The following is a 23,555-nucleotide window of genomic DNA, read 5'->3' as shown; positions in this document are numbered from 1 at the left end:
CTGACAATCAAACCTAGACAGACTCCTAACGAAGAACTAAATCTAGCAATCCTGACCAACAAAGATCTATCAATAGCCTATCACCTGACTTTCTAGGCTGGCAGTTCACTTTTATCTATTTAATTAGTTTTATTGTTTCTATAATCTTAATCGATATCAATCATAAACTAGTCAAGAACACACAGTAAATGACCTAACAAAACCTTATCCTATGAAACAATCAACAAGGGTAATGTGAAACAATAAATCTAAATAAATAAAACCAAGTAATCATACGCATCAATTTTATCAAACTCAACAATTTACTTAAAACATAAAATTCATAACGAAAATAATACCAATCAAAATCAAACCAAACAAAGGTTCATCACAAGCCTAGGCAGTCTAATAAGTTTAGCCTAGCATATTAAAATCAAAGAAACTAAAATAATTAAGTGCAACAACCAAGCTCATGATTAAAATATTAAATTCAAACTGAATAGTAATGATGCTTGGTTGAGTAGGTGTTGAACCCGAACGATCTCCACTTGAACCAAAGGCTTTCTTCTTTATTTTCTTCTTCTCTTCTTGCGACAAAACCCTGTCAAAACCTCTGTTCGTTGACTCTTTTTTTTGTGCGTAGGGTTATGTCTCAAAAAATATGCCTGTAAGGCCTTGTTACCGGTGCCTCACATTGGACGTTGGATTTACTCATCAACATAGATCTAATCATCAGAGTTAATAAAAACATACGCGGAATATTAAAACTTTCATAACATCACAATAATAAGTCATAACTTGTCTTAAAACAACCATCTTGTCTTTCAAAAATCAAAACATAACATAATAAGTCTTCAGATGCCAGACTCTTATTCTTCTGCCATGTGCCCCGCTCAAGCCAGCTGCCTCATTCTACTCACCTGCATGCATACTAAAAGTCAGCTACGCTGAGTGAGTTCTAGTTAATCAGGTAACGTACAATACGTCTTTACACATTCATATACACGTACCTGAAAGTAAATATACATACATAGTTCTTTACCTTCCTTCGTACGTTCATACTATCATACCTTCTTTCTTTCCTTTTATACATACAAATATACATATACCTCGTCCTAGGTCATTCGTAGATATTATTAGGGCCTGTTCCCTACATTCGCGGATATTATTAGGGTCCGTTCCCTACATTCGCGGATATTATTAGAGTCCGTACCCTACATTCGCGCATATTATTAGGGTCCGTTCCCTTTCTAACCATACCTTCCATACCTTTCTATACATTCTTAATTATAACTTCCATAGCACATACATAATTTGTATATCATACATATATATATCGAGCATATCTTTAAACTATCCCTTGACGATACACGCAATATCCGAAGATCGTTCATGCATCATCAAGCATTCATTCATACATAAATCATATAAGACATACACTTACCATTTAAGGTAAGTGTATTAACAAATCACATCGAGTATGCACAAAGCCCCGAAAACATAACAAGGAAGTGGGGCTAGAAACTTACCTGAATGCGGTTACGTTCACCGTTAATGGTAATCCCTTTCTTTAGCTGTGCACGACTAACTGTATAACAGTTACACGTATCAATTACTATCACTACCATATTGTCTTTCTAGTTTAATTATTACCCTCAACGAACGGGGGTCCGGGAGCAGCGCCCCTGGCAGCGGGGTTCTAGGGGCGGCAGCCCCTAGAGGGGTCCAAGGGGCAGATCCCCTAGAAAAATTTTATTTCCATTAACTGTCTTAACACATTTTTCATTAAGATTTTAAATCATTAATTAATTCGCTATCTCCTTCGCCATAACGAATTAAGCCTAATTCGTTATCTAATTCGTTACTTTTCATTCCGATTCGTTATCCTTGATTCGTCATCGTATCACCATCTGATTCGTTAGATTAGTTCGTTACCTTTCCTGATCTGATTCGCTAGCTGATTCATTACTCTAGTTCGTTATCTTTAATGTGGCCTGATTCGTCATCTTAATATAACGAATGGGCAGCTAACGAATTAAAGGTCCATTCGTTATCAATTCACACGAATGAGTCCCATTCGTTATGCACGCGTAACGAATTGATCCACCATAACGAACTATCAGCAGTTCTTATCCAGATCTTTGACTCTAGGGTCAAGTCAAAATTGATAAGAACAAGAACAGTCAAACCTCATCAGATCTACGATTAAACCTTCGATTCTCAACGAAACAACATGAAATTGGTATCAATGGATTCGTATTCTTCTCGCCTACAAACCCTAGGTATCCAATCGGCCAAACATATGCGTTTAAAGGGTGCGATTTGAGCATATATACATACGGCTAGCTTTTCCTATAATTAATCCATCAAATTCTATCGAATTCCAGTGATATATGTTGCGTTGGATTCGTTTTTACTAAAATCAAACATGATCTAGGATCCTCTAAACAAATCCGAACCTAAATGAACGATTTCTAACAATAAACGTACCTTAAACGAGCCAGTTTCACAAACACGAGCTGGTATTGATGTAGTTTAGGTTCGTTACAACGTTCTAGCACCAATAATCTCGGGTTTTCGCCTTTGGATCTTGACTCGGGTTATAGGATAGTGTTTGTGTGTGTTTTTGATGGTGTTAGCTATGGTGTAGGTGTAGAGATAAAATGGAAAGGTTTTGGGTTTAAGGGGTATTTATACTCCCTTATGCCCATGGGCCTAAGGCCTATCCCATTTCTTATTCCATCTTCTAATGTCCAAGCCCACCATCTCATAGTTTATTGTTTAAACCGATACACGACACATTATAAAATTAATGAAATTTATTTTATTAACTCATAATCAAAAGTAGGATGTTACAATACCGACCTCCCCTTTTATAATATATGGCTCCCCCTTCCTTAATTATATATCTTCCTGTTCAAGAAAACTCCTCTTTAATTTAACAAGGATCCATATTATTGTTATTATTCTTTTTGGGCCTTGGAAAGAACTCAAGTAAATATGGTGGACCAGTCTTCATATGTGCACACTGTATACTAGCATCAAACAATTAAAAAATTAAGATGAATTTAAAACAACTTGAAATAGACTCCACGTGACTTTTCTTTATTTCTTTTTTCTCGTTTTGTAAACACAATCATGATTTGGCATGTAGTTAAATTTTAATAGCCAACATGTAAAATTAATTATGGAGATATATGAAAAGCAAAATAAATAAAAATCATTTAAAGTTTCACTAGTTGGTTTCAAACTTAGTTAAAGTACTCAATTTAGCACATTGTCTCATGAAATCCTTAAAATATAAATATGAGCCATTTAGTAATATTAAATAAAAACTTAGCTCAAAGTACTTAAAAATGTGGGAAATATTTATATAATAATAGGTATATTTTAGACCAAATCACCCTCCAAAATTGATTTTAAAGAAACAACATAACTCAAAACTAATAAATTAATTAGTGGTCAACATATGTTGTAAAAGCTTAAAATCAAACGATTTACATATATAGAAAGTATAAATAGTTTTGAAGTTGGCAAAATATAGTATCATTAATTATGATTATATCATTTTGGTCAATTGGTAGTTAGTTATTATAATATTTGATATTCTTAAAATACAAAAATCTTTGTAACAATATTATTAGTGTGAATTAAAATAAATTAGAGTTTAAATGATTTAATTTGACTTTCATTAGATCTATAACCATTTTGGAAATCATTAATATTTAAATAATTTGATTTTTGGTAATACGATCATAATATAATATTAATTGTGTTAATAATAAACGGTTTTTAAAAATATATCGGACAAATAATATGGAAAATGACAACAACTGATTTATAAAGTATAAAAATCTTTTAACTTTCGTTGAGATTGGTGAAATAATGTTTGCTAATATTAAAAATAAATAATGATGATTAGTACCTTCTTTAACAATCAATTTCATTATATATATATTTTTTTCAATTTTATACATTAATTTTGACATTTATCTCTAATTAACAATTTGTCAACTATATAAGATTAAAAGTTTGTTGAGATTGAAGACACTAATATTGATAGTTGGGATTAGAAACTATAAAAAATATTTTAAATTTGTCAATTTCCGTATTAAATATGATCTAAATTTGTTATACTTAAGACTAAATTGATGGTCAAATTTCGTAACTTATTAAGGAATCTGAATTAATTTCCATAATCAGCTGTATTAAATATTTTGTTAGAATTCAAAATTTTAAAAACTTTTCATTTTTTTAAGTTGACTAACTAAATAATATATAGTTAAAATAAATAAAAGGTCAAGGTAAAGTTTGATGAGATTGAAAACTATAAACATCTTTTAAAATTTTCAAATTGCGTATTTAATATGGTATAAATTTGTTATGCTTAATAGACTATTATATTAATAAAATACATTTAATATTAATAGGAAATAGTATGTAGATAATATAAAATTTTAAAACACCGTAGGAACTTCACTTAATACAAGAAACTTTTAAGTAGAATTTGACCAATAATAAAAATCATGCAAACGTAGAAATAAATGAAAATCATGGAAACTTTATTATTGTATTTACGTAATTAAAATCATGAAAATGTATTAAATAAAATTTGACCATTAATGAAAATCATGAAAATATATTAAATTGGATTTGACAAAGATATTTTTTAACAAATGGTGAAATTCAAACTCAATAACATATTTTTGTAAATTTCATATAAATGATGAGAATTGAATTTTGATATATATGTGTGTGTGTGTGTGTGTGTGTGTGTGTGACATTTGAATGGGGAAAATCGGTTTCTAAAATGCTATGTTAAATGTGTATAAATCTAAAAATGTAACGCAAGATAATATTGGAAAGTATAATAGTGTTTTAAATTGCGTTGATGTTGGTAAATTAATTGGACTTTAACCAACAATAATTTAATTCATTATCTTACTATAGATAATTTAATGTCTTATAGAATAATCAACTAAATTTCATTTTCGGATTATATAATAATCAATTGAGTTACATAAATTGTGAAAAATAAGTAAATACATGAATACTAACAGAAATATACATTAATATTAAACAAAAATAAAAGTCATCTTATCAAACAATCCTCAATCCATGAAATTAATTAGCTATATTAAGTTGGGGACAATAACCTGAAATGATAAAATTAAATATTAATATCACATAATTAATATATTAAAAATTATGGAAGATTTGAATCATGCGAAAAAAATGTAAAATTGTTAGAATTTACAACCGGAAAATTTGAATCGCGTTACTGGAAAAACGAAATAGTGAAGATCTCCATCAAATCTTCGATTTTGATATATAACCTAAAGGGATTATAAAAAAAAATCATATAATTATTAAGGGTTTGGATCAAATACAAATGAAATTAACGTGCTAAATGTGAGAATCAAGTAGAGTAATTATATATACAAGTAGAGTAATTATCATAGAGTAATTATGAAATTACTCTATGATAATTACTCTACTTGTATACATAATTACTCTACTTGATTCTCACGTTTAGCACGTTAATTTCATTTGTACGTTAACTTTCCCCTAATTATTAATATAAATACAAACAAAAATATAAAACACAAATAATTGTAATTGATATAAAACATCATGCTTGGAATGCAAGACTTCCATACATAGGCTTGAATTCTATTACCCTGAAACATTAATATTAACATTAGTAAAAAAATTGTATGAATGATATAGAAAAATAAAAATGTGTAAGAATACCATTACGTCTTGCACAATCATTTCGACCGACCAATCCTCCCCGGGCTTTGAATTGTCCTTCAGATGCCAAAGTTTCAAAATACGCACATTCAGGATACACTCACTGTTAAGAACATCCAATTGGTTCAACATGGTGATGTTTGTTGGCTCCATGTTCCTAGTGGTAAAAATTAAAAAAACAACAAAAGTTTAATGTATTAAAAATAACAGTTTTAAGCCAAATACTAAATAACAAAATGGACGATATAAACACAAGACAAAATAGAAACCTTAGAAACAAAGACAATCGTTTTTGCTAAGATGGTGGGATAGTGTAAGAATTGTGGTGTGAAAGTGAAGTATTTATACGGATTGAATTTTGAGAGAATGGAATATAGAAGGAATGTATATAGGGATTTAATTTAAAACAAAAAATTAGGTAATTTCAATAAACTTAAAGTATGGACGAAAATTAGGGAATGAGAATTACTTGATTTTCCAAAAATTTGAATTACTCAAATGTAATGTGGTCAAATTAGATTATAATATTATAAATACAAATGAATTAAATTCATATATTAAATCTAGACTATAATTAATCAAATTCCAAATGATATACCACCTTTAATTAAAATATACAAATTCCGTAATTAAATAATTCCTTAATCAAAAGGGTGATTCATTCCTAATTTACATAAATGGTCTACAAGTCAGAATTTATACTCCAATGGGTTAAATTTGTATTTCTCAAACGGTCAATCTATATGAAGTTATAAAAAACATATATCAATTACATCAATTACATTTTATAATGCTCCAATGATAAAATTTAAATTTAAAATCAACCTCATATATTTAAATCATTAATTGCTAAATTTAGAATAAGTCAATCGATCAACATCCGTATTTATAGTAAGCCTTATGGATGCTTAGTCAACTAGTTAATCAAATAATAATTAATAATTAATTAGCATACAGAAATTTCATAATTAAAGATTTCCTTTTGTTAGGTTCTTAAAAGGTTTTAAATTTAAATTTTCAAAACGGTATATATGACGAAATTCACATTTATGGATGGTTCTTATTATTTTATTCCTAAAGGTTTGGTTAATAATTATACATAGTATAATTGTTGATATAAGTAAAATTTCATATTTGTGTGAGTCATTCGGTGAATTTCATAAATTTTCAGAAATATAATATTAGAACCAATTATACTAAACTTAAATCCATAATCTATGTATATTGAATCTTATTGATGAAATATCAATTAGTTATCAAAATTATCTATTATCTAAAATACATTAAAATTGTATTGTTAATGTGACATGACTATTCTTTTTCGGGTAATACACTATTTTATGAGAACTATTAAATAGTAACTACCTCGCCAAAGTGAATGAGTATTTGACATGTGAAGAATAACTGAACTATTTTAATATGATATAATTTAGTAGTGATAATTTCGTAAATATCATTAATTACCTAGAAATTCCCCAAAATGAATTTTATTAGCCGTAGTCAAAATTATGAATTATAATTATTAACTTGAAAGATAATTATTAAAGATTCAAGATTAAAATTAAATTAAATATGAAAGAGAATAATTAAAGAGAATTGATTGTATCTTATTTAAATATATTATTGATTTATTTTATTAAGATGAAGATTAGACAAGTGATTGTTATAGATGAAAATGGACTTAAAGCCTATTGCTTTAATTGTATAGTTAGATAATTATAATTATTAATTATGAATTTCTATTATTTCTATTATTATGTATTCATTATTCATTATAACATAAATTAACTTAAAAACCCAAATCAGTTATCTCCTATTTCACGATTCCATCCTCTTCCACCGATCTCAACCTTCAATTCATTTATCCGGCCAATTCACCGTCCACCATCGATGAAGCCGTTCAGCAGCCGGACATTTAATCTACAGCATATCGGCCTACCCATGACTGTGTTATCACAATCCATCAACGTTACACCGGTCACGTAAATCATCAGGTTTTATTTTTTGTATTTTGATTCAATTGAAACTATATTCTTTTTTTTATTATTTCATACACAAATTTAGGCTTCCCACCAGGTTTAATTTATTTTACTATAATTGGTTTTAATTTTAGATTTATGAAATTTGACCGATTGACTAATTAAAAATTTAACCATTGGAGTATAACTCTAGATCCATAATGAATTTCTGTATATTAGGAAAAAATCGGTGGTAACGTGGTGTATATCATAATGATTCTAATTTAGAAAAAGAATCAACCATTTGATTAACGATTACTTTAATTAAGGAATTTCAAAATTATAATAAATTATGATATATACGTGGTATATATTATTTTAACATAATTATTAAATCAACAATATGATTAAGGATTTAAATATATCATAATTATTCTAATTGTTGTTTAACTATATTAATGGTAACAAATAAAAAACAAATTGGTAAATTATTTTTGCACAGCTTATATCAATTACTTACTTATTAGTTTGCTGATTAATTATATCATGTTGACTATTTTTATAAATTTCAACCATATAATTAAGGATTTAAATATATCATAATTTATTATAATTTTAGATAAACGAGAATTGATAATCAATTTTAGATATCAATTTTAATTATTTTGTATTTATAATATAATTTAACAACATTACATTCAAGTATCCCAAAATTTTGAAAATCCCTAATTAAGATCTCTTAATTTTCATTCATAATTTAAGCTAATACAAAATACCTAATTTTATGTTTTTAATTAATTACATTTATACATTCCTTCTTTATTCAACTCTCCATAAATTCAATCATTTACTACTTATGTATCAATACTATGACTTTGACACAAGAATTCTTACACTATCACACCATATTTAGCAAAAACGAATTGGTTTGTTTGTAAGGTTTATTTTGTTTTTTTGGTTAAAAGTGTTATTATTCCGAAATTAATAAATTGTTTATTTTTAATTTGTCCCTACTAGGAAGATGGAGCCGAAAACATCACAATGTTGAACCAATTGGATGTGCTAAATAATGACTGTGTCCTCAAGGTGTGTATTTTGAAACTATTGCGTCTCAAGGACAATTCAAAGCCCGGGGAAGATTGGCCGATATAAATGTTTTGCAAGACGAAATGGTATATTCAAAGCCCGGACCAAAGTTCCATTTAGTCCACATAATATATTGTTTAACATTTATTTAATTTTATCATTTCAGCTTATGGCTCCCAACGAGAATAGCTAATGTCATGGATGGAGTATTTGCTGCAAAAATGTCTTACTTTTTGTACAAGATTTGGATGTATATTTTTTTTATTATTATTCATGTATTTATGTGTTTTCCACAATTCATGTAATTTAATTGATTTTTATATAATCAATCTTATAAATTAATTTATTTCTGTTTTTAAAAACCGAAGATGGCCACTTTTTTTTTGTTTTAATATTCTCTAATCTCAATAAACTTTGCATTTTTTACATTTGACCAATTTTTAATTAGGCATAATTGTCAAGAATTAGCGATTCGCCTAAATTATTCCGGAAAAATTAAAAAATAAACTAATAAACTAAATAGAAAATAAAAATTTTCCATCTTTTATATTTGACCAATTTTTAATTAGGCATAAATGTCAAGATAAAAAAGAATTATCTAATGAAATTTATTGTTAAATAAGGTAATGAAGCTAAAGTTTTGACAATAATTTCGTGATAATTAAAAAATAATATTATATTGTTTAGTTAGTAAACTTCTAAAAATATGAAAAGTTTTTTATAATAATATTTACATTTTTTTATTTCTGTTTTTAAAAACCGAGATTGACCACTCTTGCAAAAATCTTTTGTAGTTTTAATAGTTTTTAATGTCAACAAATTTTCCATCTTTTATATTTTTTATATTTGTCCAATTTTTTATTAGCATAAATGACAAATTTAATGTATACTGAAAATTTAAATAATTTACTTTCGATTATACTCGAAAGTAAATAAGTTTTGTATTAAATACACATTAATTTATTTGACCAATTTAATATGTTGTTTATTACTTATTTCAAATTTATATTTAAAAAATCTTAGATATTCACTATAATTACTTATTTATGCTAATTATTGATCATCTTTAGTTATAATGATACATTCCAATCATTTATACATTTATTTAGTTACGCTTTTAAGAACCAAATTTTGATCACTCTTTTGTAGTTTTTAATAGTCTCCAATCACAATAAATTTTCCATCTTTTATATTTGAACAATTTTTAATTAGGCATAAATGTCAAGAATTACCGATTTGTCAATTATTTCGGCAAAATTAAAAAGTAAACTAATAAACTAAATAGAAAATAAAAATTTTCCATATTTATAGTTGGCCAATTTTTAATTAGGCATAAATGTTAAGATTAATATATACAATTGAAAAAATAATTAGCTAATGAAATTTATTGTAAAACAAGGTAATGATGCTAAAGTGTTGACAATAATTTCGTGATAATTAAAAAACTTAATAGTATATTGTTTAGTTACTGAGTTTCCAAGAAAAATGGAAAAATTTATAATAATATTTACATTTATTTATTTCTGGTTTTACAAAACCGAAATTGAAGACTTTTGCAACAATCTTTTATAGTTTTTAATAGTATTCAATGCCATCAAATTTTCCATCTTTTATATTTGATCAATTTTTAATTAGTATAAATGACAAATTTAATGTATCCTGAAAATTTAAAAAATTACTTTTGATTATAGTAGAAAGTTAATATGTTTTTAATTAAATACACATTAATTTATTTAACCAGTTTAATATGTTGTTTATTACTTATTTCAAATTTATATTTAAAAAATCTTAGATATTCACTATAATTGCTTATTTCTCCATTATTTTTTGTAAGGCCCCGTTCCCGGTAGCCCTACTTTAGCGTCGGATTTACTCATAAACACAGTTCTACAAATCAGAGTTAATCAAAACTTTCGCAGAATATACAACTTTAACCGTTTATTACAAATATTTAATCTTTTCTTTAAAACCATAACATATATTTAACACATCGTTTCTTCCATCTTCAGATGCCAGCCGTTCAATCCATGCCATGTGCCATCCTCATGCCGGCTCTTTAGTTCGCTCACCTGCGTGCATACTAAAAGTCAGCTACGCTGAGTGAGTTCTAGTTAATCAAGCAACTTACCATACAACCACTTCATGCAATATGTATGTATCCGAAGACACATAACCCACTGTCTAACATGTCCACCTTACCACTTAACCACTTAACTGCCCCTAACCACTTAGCCACTTGTTTACGGAAACACATAGAGGCTTGCCCTCTCACGTGTTCACGTTATGCCACTTAATAACAGGGGCACGTATAGGCCTTCCCTATCACGCACTCGCGTTATGCCACTTAATAACGAAGGCACGTATAGGCTTTCCCTATCACGCACTCACGTTATGCCACTTAATAACGAAGGCACGTATAGGCTTTCCCTATCACGCACTCAAGTTATGCCACTAACACCCTTACTAGACTCTTGCCACTTCTAACACACTCTACCTCTACCTGCCTATATCACACTTCATATCAGTTCATTATTTACGTAATAAGCAGGTCACATCATAACATTCATAGACACTAATAACCACTTGGAATTTACTATCCTTGGTGATATGTGCAATATCCGAAGATCGTTCACGTACCGACAAGCATTATATAATAGCTACCTCGTATAACATCTATAGCATACACTTACCACTTAAGGTAAGTGCATTCACACTTCACATCGAGTATGCACACAGCCCCGAAAACTTAACAAGGAAATGGGGCTAGAAACTCACCTGAATCCTGTTACGCTCTCCGTTAATCGTTATTCCCTTCTTGAGCTGTGCATGGCAAACTGTATAATATTTACATGTATCAATTGACTACTACTACTCATGTTGTATTTCTGTCTTTATATAACCCACAACGAACGGGAATCCGGGGGCAGCGCCCCTGGCAGCGGGGTCTAGGGGCGGCAGCCCCTAGCAGGGTCCAAGGGGCAGAGCCCCTGGCTGGGGTCGAGCTGCCAGGTCAGCTTGGAAAAATTTTATTTCCATTAACTGTCTTAACACATTTTTCATTAGGTTTTTAATTATTTTCCAACTTGCTAACTCCAGCGAACTTATCATTAAGCGAACTTATCATTAAGCGAACTTAACAATAAGCGAACTTAACATTAAGCGAACTTGTATACGAGCAAACTTATGCAAGCGAACTTATACAAGCGAACTTATACAAGCGAAATTATACAAGCGAAGTTGGCCACCAGCGAACTTATTTGGCTGGCGAAGTTAATTAGTTAGGCGAACTTGCTTGCAAGCGAACTTGCTTGCAGGCGAAGTTCGCTTGTAGGCGAAGTTGAGCATTAGCGAACTTACTCAGGCGAAGTTAATCAGTTAAGCGAACTTGCTTGCAAGCGAAGTTAAGCTTGCAGGCGAAGTTGCCCAGCTGCGCCTCTGTTCAATCTTAATCCCCCAAAATCATCATCGTTTTACTGAGAGATCCATGGGTATGGTATTTGACTAACCCGCGATCATTCCTATGGTCGTTTTTGGATAAGATTTGACCCGAAAACACGTAAAGTTTGGACCTTTAATTTCATGAACGTTCAATACAAGATCTACGGTTTATCCTAAACGAACCGTACATGTTTATAGGTTCGTTAGGTTTGTTTTAACGTCAAGTTTGCTACTTTAATACTCGTTTATACCCTATCTTTGCTAGGTTCGAGTTTCACGGATAACCGTTCATAAAAACGTAAACTTTAAGGATAAAGGACATACCTTTACGTGTTTTTAAGGTTACGGTTATCTTGGTGATGAACTAAAATCTTGTATCTTGCTTGCACGCTCAAGATCTATTAAGTTATAGGCTCGGTTTGGTCTCGGATTGCTCCTTAGCTCGCGACCGTATATGGTGTAGGAGGTATGTGTGTGTTTTTTGAGTGTGTAGAGATTAGGATGGATAAGATGGATGGAATGGAAAGGATTAGGGTTTAAGGGGTGTGTGTTTTTTGAGTGTGTAGAGATTAGGATGGATAAGATGGATGGAATGGAAAGGATTAGGGTTTAAGGGGGTATTTATACTCCCTTAAGCCCATGGACCTAAGGCCCATATTTCCTTTTGGTCCATAACTAATCCCGTCTAATTATCCTACTTAGTCTTCATATTTTGCTATTATTATTATCGTTCCACTAACTCGTTTATTTCACCCGACAAAATAATATATTAAATATTACTTTAGAAGTTTCGGGATGTTACATTTTTTACTTATATTTGGTTTACTCAATTTATATTGTTTTCAAACTTAGCAACAAAATTCACAAATTTAGTTGTGGTTCATATAAAAATCAGTTTTTTGGTTTTTAAGTAAGATCATACAATTATTTTTCATATTTTAATTTGAACTATAACTTTCATAAACACATTATACTAAATAAAATCAAAAAGACCACAATTATTTTGACGCATAGATTGGTTCTAAAAGTCGATGTGCCAATAATGTTACTAAGGAATATGAATCAGAAGAACGGTTTGTGTAATGGAACTAGATTGCGAGTAATTAATTTGGGCAGGCGTTTTGTTGAAGTAAAAGTTATTTCAGGTACTAATACCGGTTATCGCACTTATATAATTCATTGTCTAACACATTCAGATAAGAAACTTTCGCTCAAATTGAAGAGAAATTAGTTTTTTCCAGTTGTAGTCTATTTTGCAATGACCATTAAAAAAAGTCAAGGTCAATATCTAGCAAAAGTAATATGGAGAAGATGTTAATGGCCAAGTGCATGACTTTGCAGGAGGAAAAAAATAGACCGGTTGCATATTGACAAGATTTAGGGAAAGTCTATTAAACTCATTTCCAAATAATACTGTAAAAATAGAAAGCTCTGTTTCTGTAATATATTAAACTATTTTCTAGCTAAGATCATTGTGCAATTTGATTTTGTATTATTAATATATCATATGTTAGAGACACTTGTCTTTGTGGATATAAAGATTATCAATACAGATCAATAACAAAAACCAATATTTTAAGATTTATACATAATGTTAGGCTCAATGAGAACTACTAAATATTTAAGAACCACTAAAAATTATTTTATTCACCTTTTTTATGTATTAAAAGATGAATACATTATTAGTATCTTAATAACAGAAAATAAAATATGTAACTATATCGAATGGTTGCCATACCTGGACTGTTATTAGCAGCCATATGGATATGTAGTTAGGGTTGCCAAAATGTATTGTTGTGCAAGTTCGTGTCATGATTTAGAACATGTTTGAGCTAATATGGGTTATTAGCATCTTGAGTTCAATTCATAACAAATTCAAGTCAATATTAGAGTGTATACAAGTTATGGCTCTATGAATCGTTAAACAAGTCATATAAGCCAATTGATATTTGTAAGTGTTTAGTTATTAGCTATTAAAAAAACCAGTTTGTTCCTATTTATATTAATCTTTGACAACAACGAAATGCTACAAACTTGTAAACAAGGAAGTATTTAGGGAGTTGTAAATACTAAATTTATGATACTTTTGCTAAATAAATAGTTAAATTGTATAAACTTTTGTTCGTGTTTATTTAAAACTAGTTTGAGGCCCGTGTATTACACGGGTAATTGATAACCATTAAGTGAAATACATTCAACATATTGATCATATATTGTTAATACAATTACTATTAACATTAAAATTACAGAAATTAGATAACTAAGATTACACAAATATTTTACAAATAAGTAAAAACTTCCTTTTACACTACATTTGTGATTGTATTAGTAGGTATACATTGTTTATCAAAATCTTTAATTAATGTCTGCTTGTAACTCTTAATAAGGTAACATATAGGTCTAGGTCTGCTTATAACTCTTGATATAGCCACGTATAGTTGTCTGTGTGACAAAAAAAGTTCTTCAAATACATACCAACTCTAGATAAATAATAATATATCAATGAAATTATTAAAAAATATATTCATTCACATAAAATATAATAGATTTTAATCAATTAATATAATGTCATTTGAGAGCATATGCTCATGTTTATCTAAAAAAACATGATTATCCCCGAAATCATATTACCTACACTTTGATGTTATAATCATCATTAGAATCTTTAGAATTTTTAATTGATTTTATATTTTACGATTAAAAACTATATAATCAAGTAACATAAAAACCAAAAATTAAACTATAACAAAATGATTTGTTTCATTTCATATGAATGTAATTGCCAGGAAAATGACAAATGCATACTAACCTTATAAACATGTTCAAATAATAATGATTATTCTGAGTTAGAAGAATTTTAAAAGATTTATAGTAGCATAAAGTGAAGGTAGTGATTCTTATATATAATAGTTGGAAGTAGGATTGTCACTTTTACCCGTAACCTGAAACCCAACCCAAGAAAACCTGTACCCAAACCCAAACTAACCCGACCCGAGAAACTCGAACCCAAGAAAATACTAACCTGAACCTGAACTGAAATAATTCGGGTTGGTTCTTGGTTCAGAATTCTAAGTTTCGGGTCAACAAAAATAATCTTTTAGTTTTTAAATCATATATTTTTTTAGTATTAAAAGCTAAGCCTTAGTCGCTGGCGTTATTAGGATTTAGTCCAAGTCGATTGTTCTCATTCCACATATAATGAATCGATTGTTTATTTCTTATTATTTTGAATATAAACCAAAATAAGCACTTAAATTATATACTAAGCAACATGTAACACTAACATAACCTCAATTTGTTGTATTTGTATAAAAATAAAAATAATAAGTTAACACATAATATAGGAATTGTGTAAATAACTGATGAAAACAATATTCTAGGTTTTAATATCTTAAATGATTTTTGGAAAACGAAAATAGTGGAATGGGACTGAAACAAATTTTTTGGTTTAAAAATATCAAATGCTTTAAATTAAGTAATTTATTTATAAGGCATATTAAATTAAATATATTTGAATGTATAGAAAAAGTATAAATTAAGTCATAAAACGTATGTTTGAAATCTAAATATTGATCTTCTTATTGCTAAAACTCTTTATACTACATAAAAAAGTTATAAATAGATGACAGATAGTTCATAGAGTAAATCGTTATACATATTGATTATAATTATATTATTCAACTTCAATGATTTAATGCTAAACACCAAGATATATATATATATATAGATAAAGGATCAAATACAATAATCCCTTATCATACAATAGCTACGCGAGTTTCTTCACCATCGATTTTCAAAAAACACGCGGCCGTTTCTGATCCTCTGCTCCACTGCTCTATCGATTCCGTATGCCTTCACCGTCACCGTCCAATGATTGCATCTACCGTCGCGACCGTCGACGGTACCTTCGTGAACACCATCTTCCTCGTCACGCCTTTTTCACAGGTCGGTTGATAAAATTGACCAATTAAAATTGAAATTGTTGAACTAATTAATCAATTAAACTTTGAAATTGGTCCAATTAATCATCAATTTGATGTTTCAATTAATCAATTTTGAGTTTTGAGTAAACCCAGTTGCAGAAGTTCCATTTTTTGTTCATATGATCGAATCAATGATCAAATTAAGGGTCGATTGACGATTGTTTGATGATTATGAGATTATATGAAGTGATTTCAATGTTCAATTTCATGTTTACAGGTGTTTAATTTTTTTTGTTAGTTTTAGAAGTTCTGAACACCCAGAACTTCTTAGAACTTCTAAACTTTATCAGTTTTGAACACACAGAACTTCTTAGAACTTCTAAACTTTACCAGTTTGAACATACAGAACTTCTTAGAACTTCTAAACTTTATCAGAACTTCAATACTTTTTTGAACACCCAAATCTTCTTTTAATGTATTAGAACGTTTAAAGATGTTCTTTTTTGGTCAAAACGTTTAGAGGTATTCCGTTTTGTTTCAGATTGTTTAAACACAATATTTGTACCGAACTTATAAACAACATTATTTAAAAACGTATAAACAGAACGTATAAACTTTTTGTACTGAACTTTTAAAGTTTAATTGATTATGTTCTGAACGTTTAAACAAAACGTATAATATGTTTAAACAGAACGTATAAACAGATCGTAAAAACTTAATGTTAATACGTTCAATGTCAAAACCCAGAACTCAAAACTCAAAATTGATCGACGAAAGCTTCAAATTGATGATTAATTGGATCAATTTCAAGGTTAATTGATCAATTAAGCTCATCAAAAATTTCAATTTCAATTAGAAATTGCTTAACTGACCTATGACCAACGATTGATGTTGGTGACGGACGATGGTGGTGCTCATGACAGTAGACGATGGTCGCGATGGTGGACTTTGATGGGTATGCGTTAAGTATTTGTAGGTTAATTACAATTATGCCACTAAGCATTTTAATTTCAATTAGAATCGGTGGTGTAGGAAGTCGCGTACCTAATGTACGATAAATGATTATTGTACAGTAACCCACCCCTATATATATATATATATAATATTTAAACAAAATGTTTGTAGAAAATTAAGAAAATACATATTTCATGAGTTCAAATGCATATAAAAATTTATAGAAAATTAGAAAATTTCACTACAAGAAATTGGGGTCATTACCAACACATATTTTACCTACACATGTAAATGTGTGGGTACATACCTACACATGTTTGTATATGTGTGGATAAAAGATTATAATATATTTTTATAATAACTAACACTTAATATGTGTTGGTAATACCCTTTAGCCACGCTTGGTGTTGGTGGGAAAATTTCCCCCAAAATTGACAATCAAATAAATATAAAATTACCTACACATTTGACAACTTTTAATTATGTGTAGCTATATTATCTACACATATGTAAAAAACTAATAAAAGTGTAGGTAACTGATAAAGTTTGGGAACACATAATATTTGTAACTAATTGTGTAGATAACTTAAATATGTAATTTTTTGTTTTTGTTTTTCAAAATGACATGGCAAATAAATACCTACACATATTTAAAAATGAACAATATATGTAGATATTTGTTTCATATAAATTAAGTAATAATTTTAATTTTAGATGACATGGCAAAATAACTACCTACACATATTTAAGAATGCATAATATGTGTGGATATTGTATACGTATAAATTTAGTATATAAATGCTTTATTTTTTAGGAAATGACGTGGTTAAATAGATACAGACAAATATTTATTAAATTTACAACATGTGTAGATATTGGATAAACTCTATAAGAAATATGATCACTAGTGACTAAATTATTAGGTTCATTAAGGGATATTTAATGAAACCCAAACCTGATGGAAAACCTGAAATCCGACACAATTGGACGGGTAATAACCATCCCATTAGTGTATGGGAAGGGTTTGGGATTAGTTTTTTCATGGATTCAGGATGGGCATGAGATTTCTAATATATTTGATTACCTGATCCGGTTACCCGATATCATAACCCTATTTATCCGATTATATACCAGATAATTTTCCTATTTTTAGTGTTTGTGACCCAAAACGATAATACTACAAGGTACAAAAATAAATTTGTACTTGTTACTATGGGTTTTGATGATTTTATATAAATGCGCAGAGAACCCCATGTATGTTTTTTTTTCCTTTTTACGGATTTAATGGTTATTCGTATGCTGGATTGAATTTGTTAGTGTCAAATTTGTATTTCTTCAAAAGTGTATTTCTTCAAAAGTGTATGCGTGTCTTTTCTCTTAAAACATGAAAATGATATTTGTACTACTAAAGCATTTACTATTTAGGACTATCTTAGGAGAAATAAGAAGACTAGGTAAATTATTTTCCCTGCCTTTGAAAAAAGATTCATTCAATAATTCACAACATAAATATAAAAAAAGAGCATATATCCAATAAAATAATATGTTGAAATACACTAAATGTTGTTTTTACTTCTTTACGTAAACAAGGTAGTTTCATTTTTTATTTAAATATATGATTATATATTTGAAATAGAATCATGTCATTCACATACACCTATTTATTTGTTTAACTGTTTTATAAAATAGAACTAATATAAATGAAATGAATTCTAATTTTTAATTATTTAAAATATAACTAATATAAATAAAGCTGTACAAAAGTCAGCTCTGTGATTTATCCTGTGGAGAAATCATCTCCTCCATGAATTGGTTTTATGTTAATATTACCCAACCCTCCTAGTCCAAAATCCTTACCAAATTGGCGTGATTTCCCCGCTTTTCGATTGATAAGAGATTCAAACAAGGAACGAATTGCAAGAATATATTACCCCTTCTCAAAGATGTTCTCCTTCTTCAACAGCAGAAGTTCGAAACGTTAAACCCTAATTTTCCCAAGTCAATCAAGAGGTTAGTAGTTTCTATTTGACATCATAAAAATTCAAATTTTGTTGTGAAGTTTAATCTTGCTATGTCTGTTTTGGATTTGCATAACTTCTGATTCGTACAAAATAATTAATTATTTTTTCATACATAAATCGAATTAGTGTATACAAATGTAGTACATATAATTTAGGCCTTGTCGATGTGTATGAAACATTTTTGAAGTAAATGGATTTTGAGGGTCATGACATGATTTAGGTTGCAAATTGGTTTGAACTTCAATGTGTGTTTCTAGTTTTAGGTTGCAAGCTACAAATCTTGTTTATTTAGGTTGCAACTTTAACAAATAAATTTTAATTTAAAAAATGACAATAACAAAATATATATTTTTTGTTCTGATTTTTATTTTGTTTGTTTAAGATTTTATTCTAAATCCGTGTGTTTATTTTATTATTGTTCTTTCATTTATTTATTTAGAAATGGGTCATCAGTGGGTTAAGAATGAGAATCGGGTTTCGACGGAGTATGTGGACGGGGTAAAAGAATTTCTGAATGTCGCCCGACTAACTTTGAACTCTAGCGGGTTAACTTTATGCCCGTGTGCTATTTGTCTCAATTCAAGACTGCAAAATTGACATGTCATTGCTGCCCATTTGATTAATGTGGGAATTGATAAGTCGTATATACGGTGGGTGTTCCACGGTGAAGATGAAGTCGATGAAGACGTGGGACCTGATGATTTTGCTAATGAAGAATCTGCTGGCTTAAGAGCAGGATTAGAGGATGCAATTGGTCATCCAATATTTAATATTGGCTCTACCAATGATCTATTTGGAAATCACCAACCAGATAATGAAATAATCGTTATGAGAAACTGCATGAAGCACTAAATAATCCTTTGTTTGAGGGATGCAAAAATTCTTCTACCCTAACGTTTGTTGTGAAGTTTATGAATTTGAAAGTGATGAACAAATGGAATGATAGTTCTTTTGAGATGTTTCTGAGGTTGTTACATGAGGTACTTCCTGCTGGTAATAATTGTCCAGAGAGCTATTACGATGTTAGAATGATTCTTTGTGAAGCTGGTTTAGGTTATGAGCTTATTGATGTTTGTCAATATGATTGCACTATTTTCTACGGTGAAAACAAAGATGCCATAACATTTCCAATATGTCAAAGTAGTCGTTATGTGCGCAACAAAATTGCATATAAGAAGTTGCGATACTTTCCAATAACGCCTCGTTTAAAGCGCTTATATGCGTCTCGCCACACGGCTAAAGACATGCGGTGGCATAAAGAAGTACGCAAGGATGAGGTGGGAGTTTTGCGTCATCCTGCTGATGGAAGGGCTTGGAAACATTTTGACGAGTTGCACCCAAATTTTGCAAGCGATTCGAGGAGTGTACGATTGGGGCTGGCTTCAGATGGGTTTAACCCTTTTAGCAATATGACAACCACACATAGTATGTGGCCAGTCATTTTGATGCCATATAACATGCCGCCTTGGTGTACGATGCATAAGAGCAGTTACCTTTTAAGTTTATTAATTCCTGGGCCAAAATCACCAGGTAAAGACTTTGATGTCTTCTTAAGGCCACTTGTAGATGAACTTAAAATTTTATGGCATGATGGTGTTGAAGCGTATGATAGATATTCCAAATCACATTTCACTTTATATGCCGCAGTAATATGGACGATTAGTGACTTCCCTGCTTATGCTTACTTGTTTGGGTGGAGCACTATGGGCAAATTGGCATGTCCAATATGCCTAGAGGATACTCGTTCTAACCGCATCCATGGTAAGCAATGTTACACAGGGCATCAATGTTTTTTAAGTAAAGCACATAGGTGGAGAAAGAACTTAGAGTTTGACGGAAAGCAAGAGAAGCGACAAAGACCTCATCAATTTACAGGTGATGATATTTTACGACAGTTGGCAGATATTCCTAGTTGCACTACCGGAAAAGCACCTAGTAATGAGGATAGGAAGCGTAAACGAGGTACTGATGAGTTGAACTGGTCAAAAAAGTGTATCTTGTTTGAACTTCCATACTGGTCTAAATTACTAATGCGTCATAATCTCGATGTTATGCATATAGAAAAAAATATATGTGATAATATAGTAGGGACGCTGTTAAATGATCCCGTGAAATCAAAGGATACTATAAAATCACGTTTAGACTTGGAGGATATCAACATTCGCAAGGAACAATGGTTGAAAGAGAGAAATGGAAAATTCAACAAAACCCATGCTGATTTCACGTTAACTAAAGCTGAATGTGTGGAGTTTTGCAAATTTATCAAGTCTGTTCGCCTACGTGATGGCTATGCGTCCAACATAAGTCGATGTGTGACAGACCATAATACACTTGGTGGGATGAAAACGCATGATTCTCATGTATTACTTCAGAAAATACTCCCGGTTGCCATTCTCCCTTTCTTGAATAAGGAAATACGTTCTACTTTGATCGAGTTTTGCCAATTCTTTCAAAAGATATGCTCTAAAACTCTATATGCCAAAGAACTTGAGGATATGAAGACCGGGATTGTTATTATATTATGCAAACTTGAGAAGATATTTCCTCGTGCATTTTTCACAATCATGGTTCATTTATGTGTACATTTACCTGAGGAGGCATTATTAGGAGGTCCAGTAAGTCAGAGATGGATGTTTGGGATCGAGCATCGTATGGGTACTTATAAGGGATATGTTCGTAACTTTGCACGCCCCGATGGCTCTATTACTGAAGCGTATGTTGTTGATGAGGCTGTTACGTTTTTATCTCGCTATGTAGATGGCATTGAGACAAGATTCAATCGTGCAGAACGCAATTGGGATGTACAGACCACTAAGAACGAGATGGAGTTGTTCAACAATAAAGTCTGTACACTAGGGGCATCAAAATTTGGACAACTAGGGGACAATGTTGATGCGGTGCAATGGTACCTCATCAATAATTGTGGAAATGAACTTGATGTTTACCTAAAGTGAGTAGAACATATTTAGCTATACTATTATTTTGAATTAATACGTAAATTTAAAATCACAACTCATATTTTCTTAAATTTAGGGAGCACAAAGAAGCTTTATACTCAAGAAGTATAGGAGAATCAAATTTAGATGCTATACAAGAACAAGAATTTCCCTCCTGGTTCAAGAAAAAGGTAAAACTTTATTACTTTTAGTAGTTGATTTTTAGCACATCGATGCTGATCTTAGGTATTTATAGATGGCTTTGCTGAGAGTTAATGGTGATCCACGAGCAACCGATGACTTGTACGCGTTGTCACAATTTCCTGATGATCGCTACGCTAGTTGGCAAAGTTGCATCGTCCATGGTGTTAAATTTCGTTGCAAGGAGCGCGATGACAAATTTACTACACAATGCAGTGGAGTTTGTGTAGGGGATGAAACTGAAGCAATGATTTATTATGGTGTTTTACTTGAAGTTTTAGAGTTAGATTTTATACTCGGAAGAAAGGTATTCATGTTTTGTTGCAAGTGGTGTGATACAGACCCAAAGGGAAAAAAGATGTTGGTTGATCACAAATTAACATCAATAGACATTACATCTAAGTGGTATGTAAATGAACCATATATTTTAGCTTATCAAGCTCAACAGGTTTTTTATTTGAATGATTTGTCACGTGGCAAGAATTGGATGGTGGTACAAAAAGTAAACCATCGCAACATTTATGATATACCCGAACATGATGAAGATGAAGTATCAATGAATGATATATTTCAAGAAGAGGAATCTAGTGAGTTGCCGCCTTTTCAACCAACTGAAGAATTACCTGAAACGTCTCTTATAGTTCGAAATGATGTAGAACCTGAGACATTACCATATGAGGAAGTTATAGGAATACGCAATGTAAATACCCCTGTGGATGACTTAGAAGATATTGTTGACGAGTATGATGATGGGGGTATTTTTTTAAATACAGAATGTATAGTTGATTCTGAGACTGATCATGATTCTGATGATCCGCATCATAATATTGATGATTAGGATGACTCTTTTGCTTGATTTCTTGATAATTTTTGGTTAGTTTTGAGTAACAATATTTCTTTGTTAAATTTATAACTATTTGTTGACTTATTAAATGCTTTCTTTTTCTTTGTTCAAAGAGCATGACAAGTCGAGGGGGCAGTGGTGGAAGACGAGGTCCGTTAACTTTTAGAAATTAAATATTGTTAGTATTATATATGAAAACAAAAAAATATTGCAAACTGATCACTCAAAAGTCAATGTTGACTTTTTTACACTTAATTTCAAAGTTTTTATTTTTCTACACTTAAAAGTGAAGGTTGACTTTTGAGTTGGTATTTTCTTTAACTATCAAATGAACCAAGATGAAAGCAGAGTGTTGTGAATCTGCAAAGTGGTATGAAATGTGTTCAGTTAGATGGATCCATGACAATGGCTGCTAGAGAAGCTGCAACTGGGGATATTCTGGAAATGCAAGAGAAGAGGAA

At 30.2% G+C, this 23,555-nt stretch overlaps 1 protein-coding gene across 1 annotated transcript; it reads left to right on the top strand.

Annotated features, from left to right (window-relative positions):
• Positions 1 to 20,039: 20,039 nt before the first annotated feature.
• On the top strand, positions 20,040 to 23,088 carry LOC143537956 (uncharacterized). Its single transcript, XM_077031612.1, has 3 exons — positions 20,040 to 22,063; positions 22,147 to 22,240; positions 22,306 to 23,088. The coding sequence occupies exons 1-3, from the start codon at positions 20,040 to 20,042 to the stop codon at positions 23,086 to 23,088; spliced, it is 2,901 nt and encodes a 966-aa protein (XP_076887727.1).
• The last annotated feature ends 467 nt before the right edge of the window (positions 23,089 to 23,555 follow it).

Source organism: Bidens hawaiensis, unplaced genomic scaffold (genome assembly GCF_021521415.1).
Source record: "Bidens hawaiensis isolate Kalapana, Puna unplaced genomic scaffold, B.hawaiensis_p1.1 tig00011438_1, whole genome shotgun sequence".
Classification (NCBI taxonomy): Eukaryota; Viridiplantae; Streptophyta; class Magnoliopsida; order Asterales; family Asteraceae; genus Bidens; species Bidens hawaiensis.
The sequence above is the reverse complement of the archived record's forward strand: the minus strand, read 5'-3'. Positions and strand labels throughout refer to the sequence as shown.

Coding starts and splice junctions, on each gene's coding strand:
- LOC143537956 (XM_077031612.1), top strand. CDS start 20,040: ATGAACAAATGGAATGATAGTTCTTTTGAGATGTTTCTGAGGTTGTTA. Junction 22,064..22,146: donor GAACTTGATGTTTACCTAAA/GTGAGTAGAACA, acceptor TCTTAAATTTAG/GGAGCACAAAGAAGCTTTAT. Junction 22,241..22,305: donor CCTCCTGGTTCAAGAAAAAG/GTAAAACTTTAT, acceptor AGGTATTTATAG/ATGGCTTTGCTGAGAGTTAA.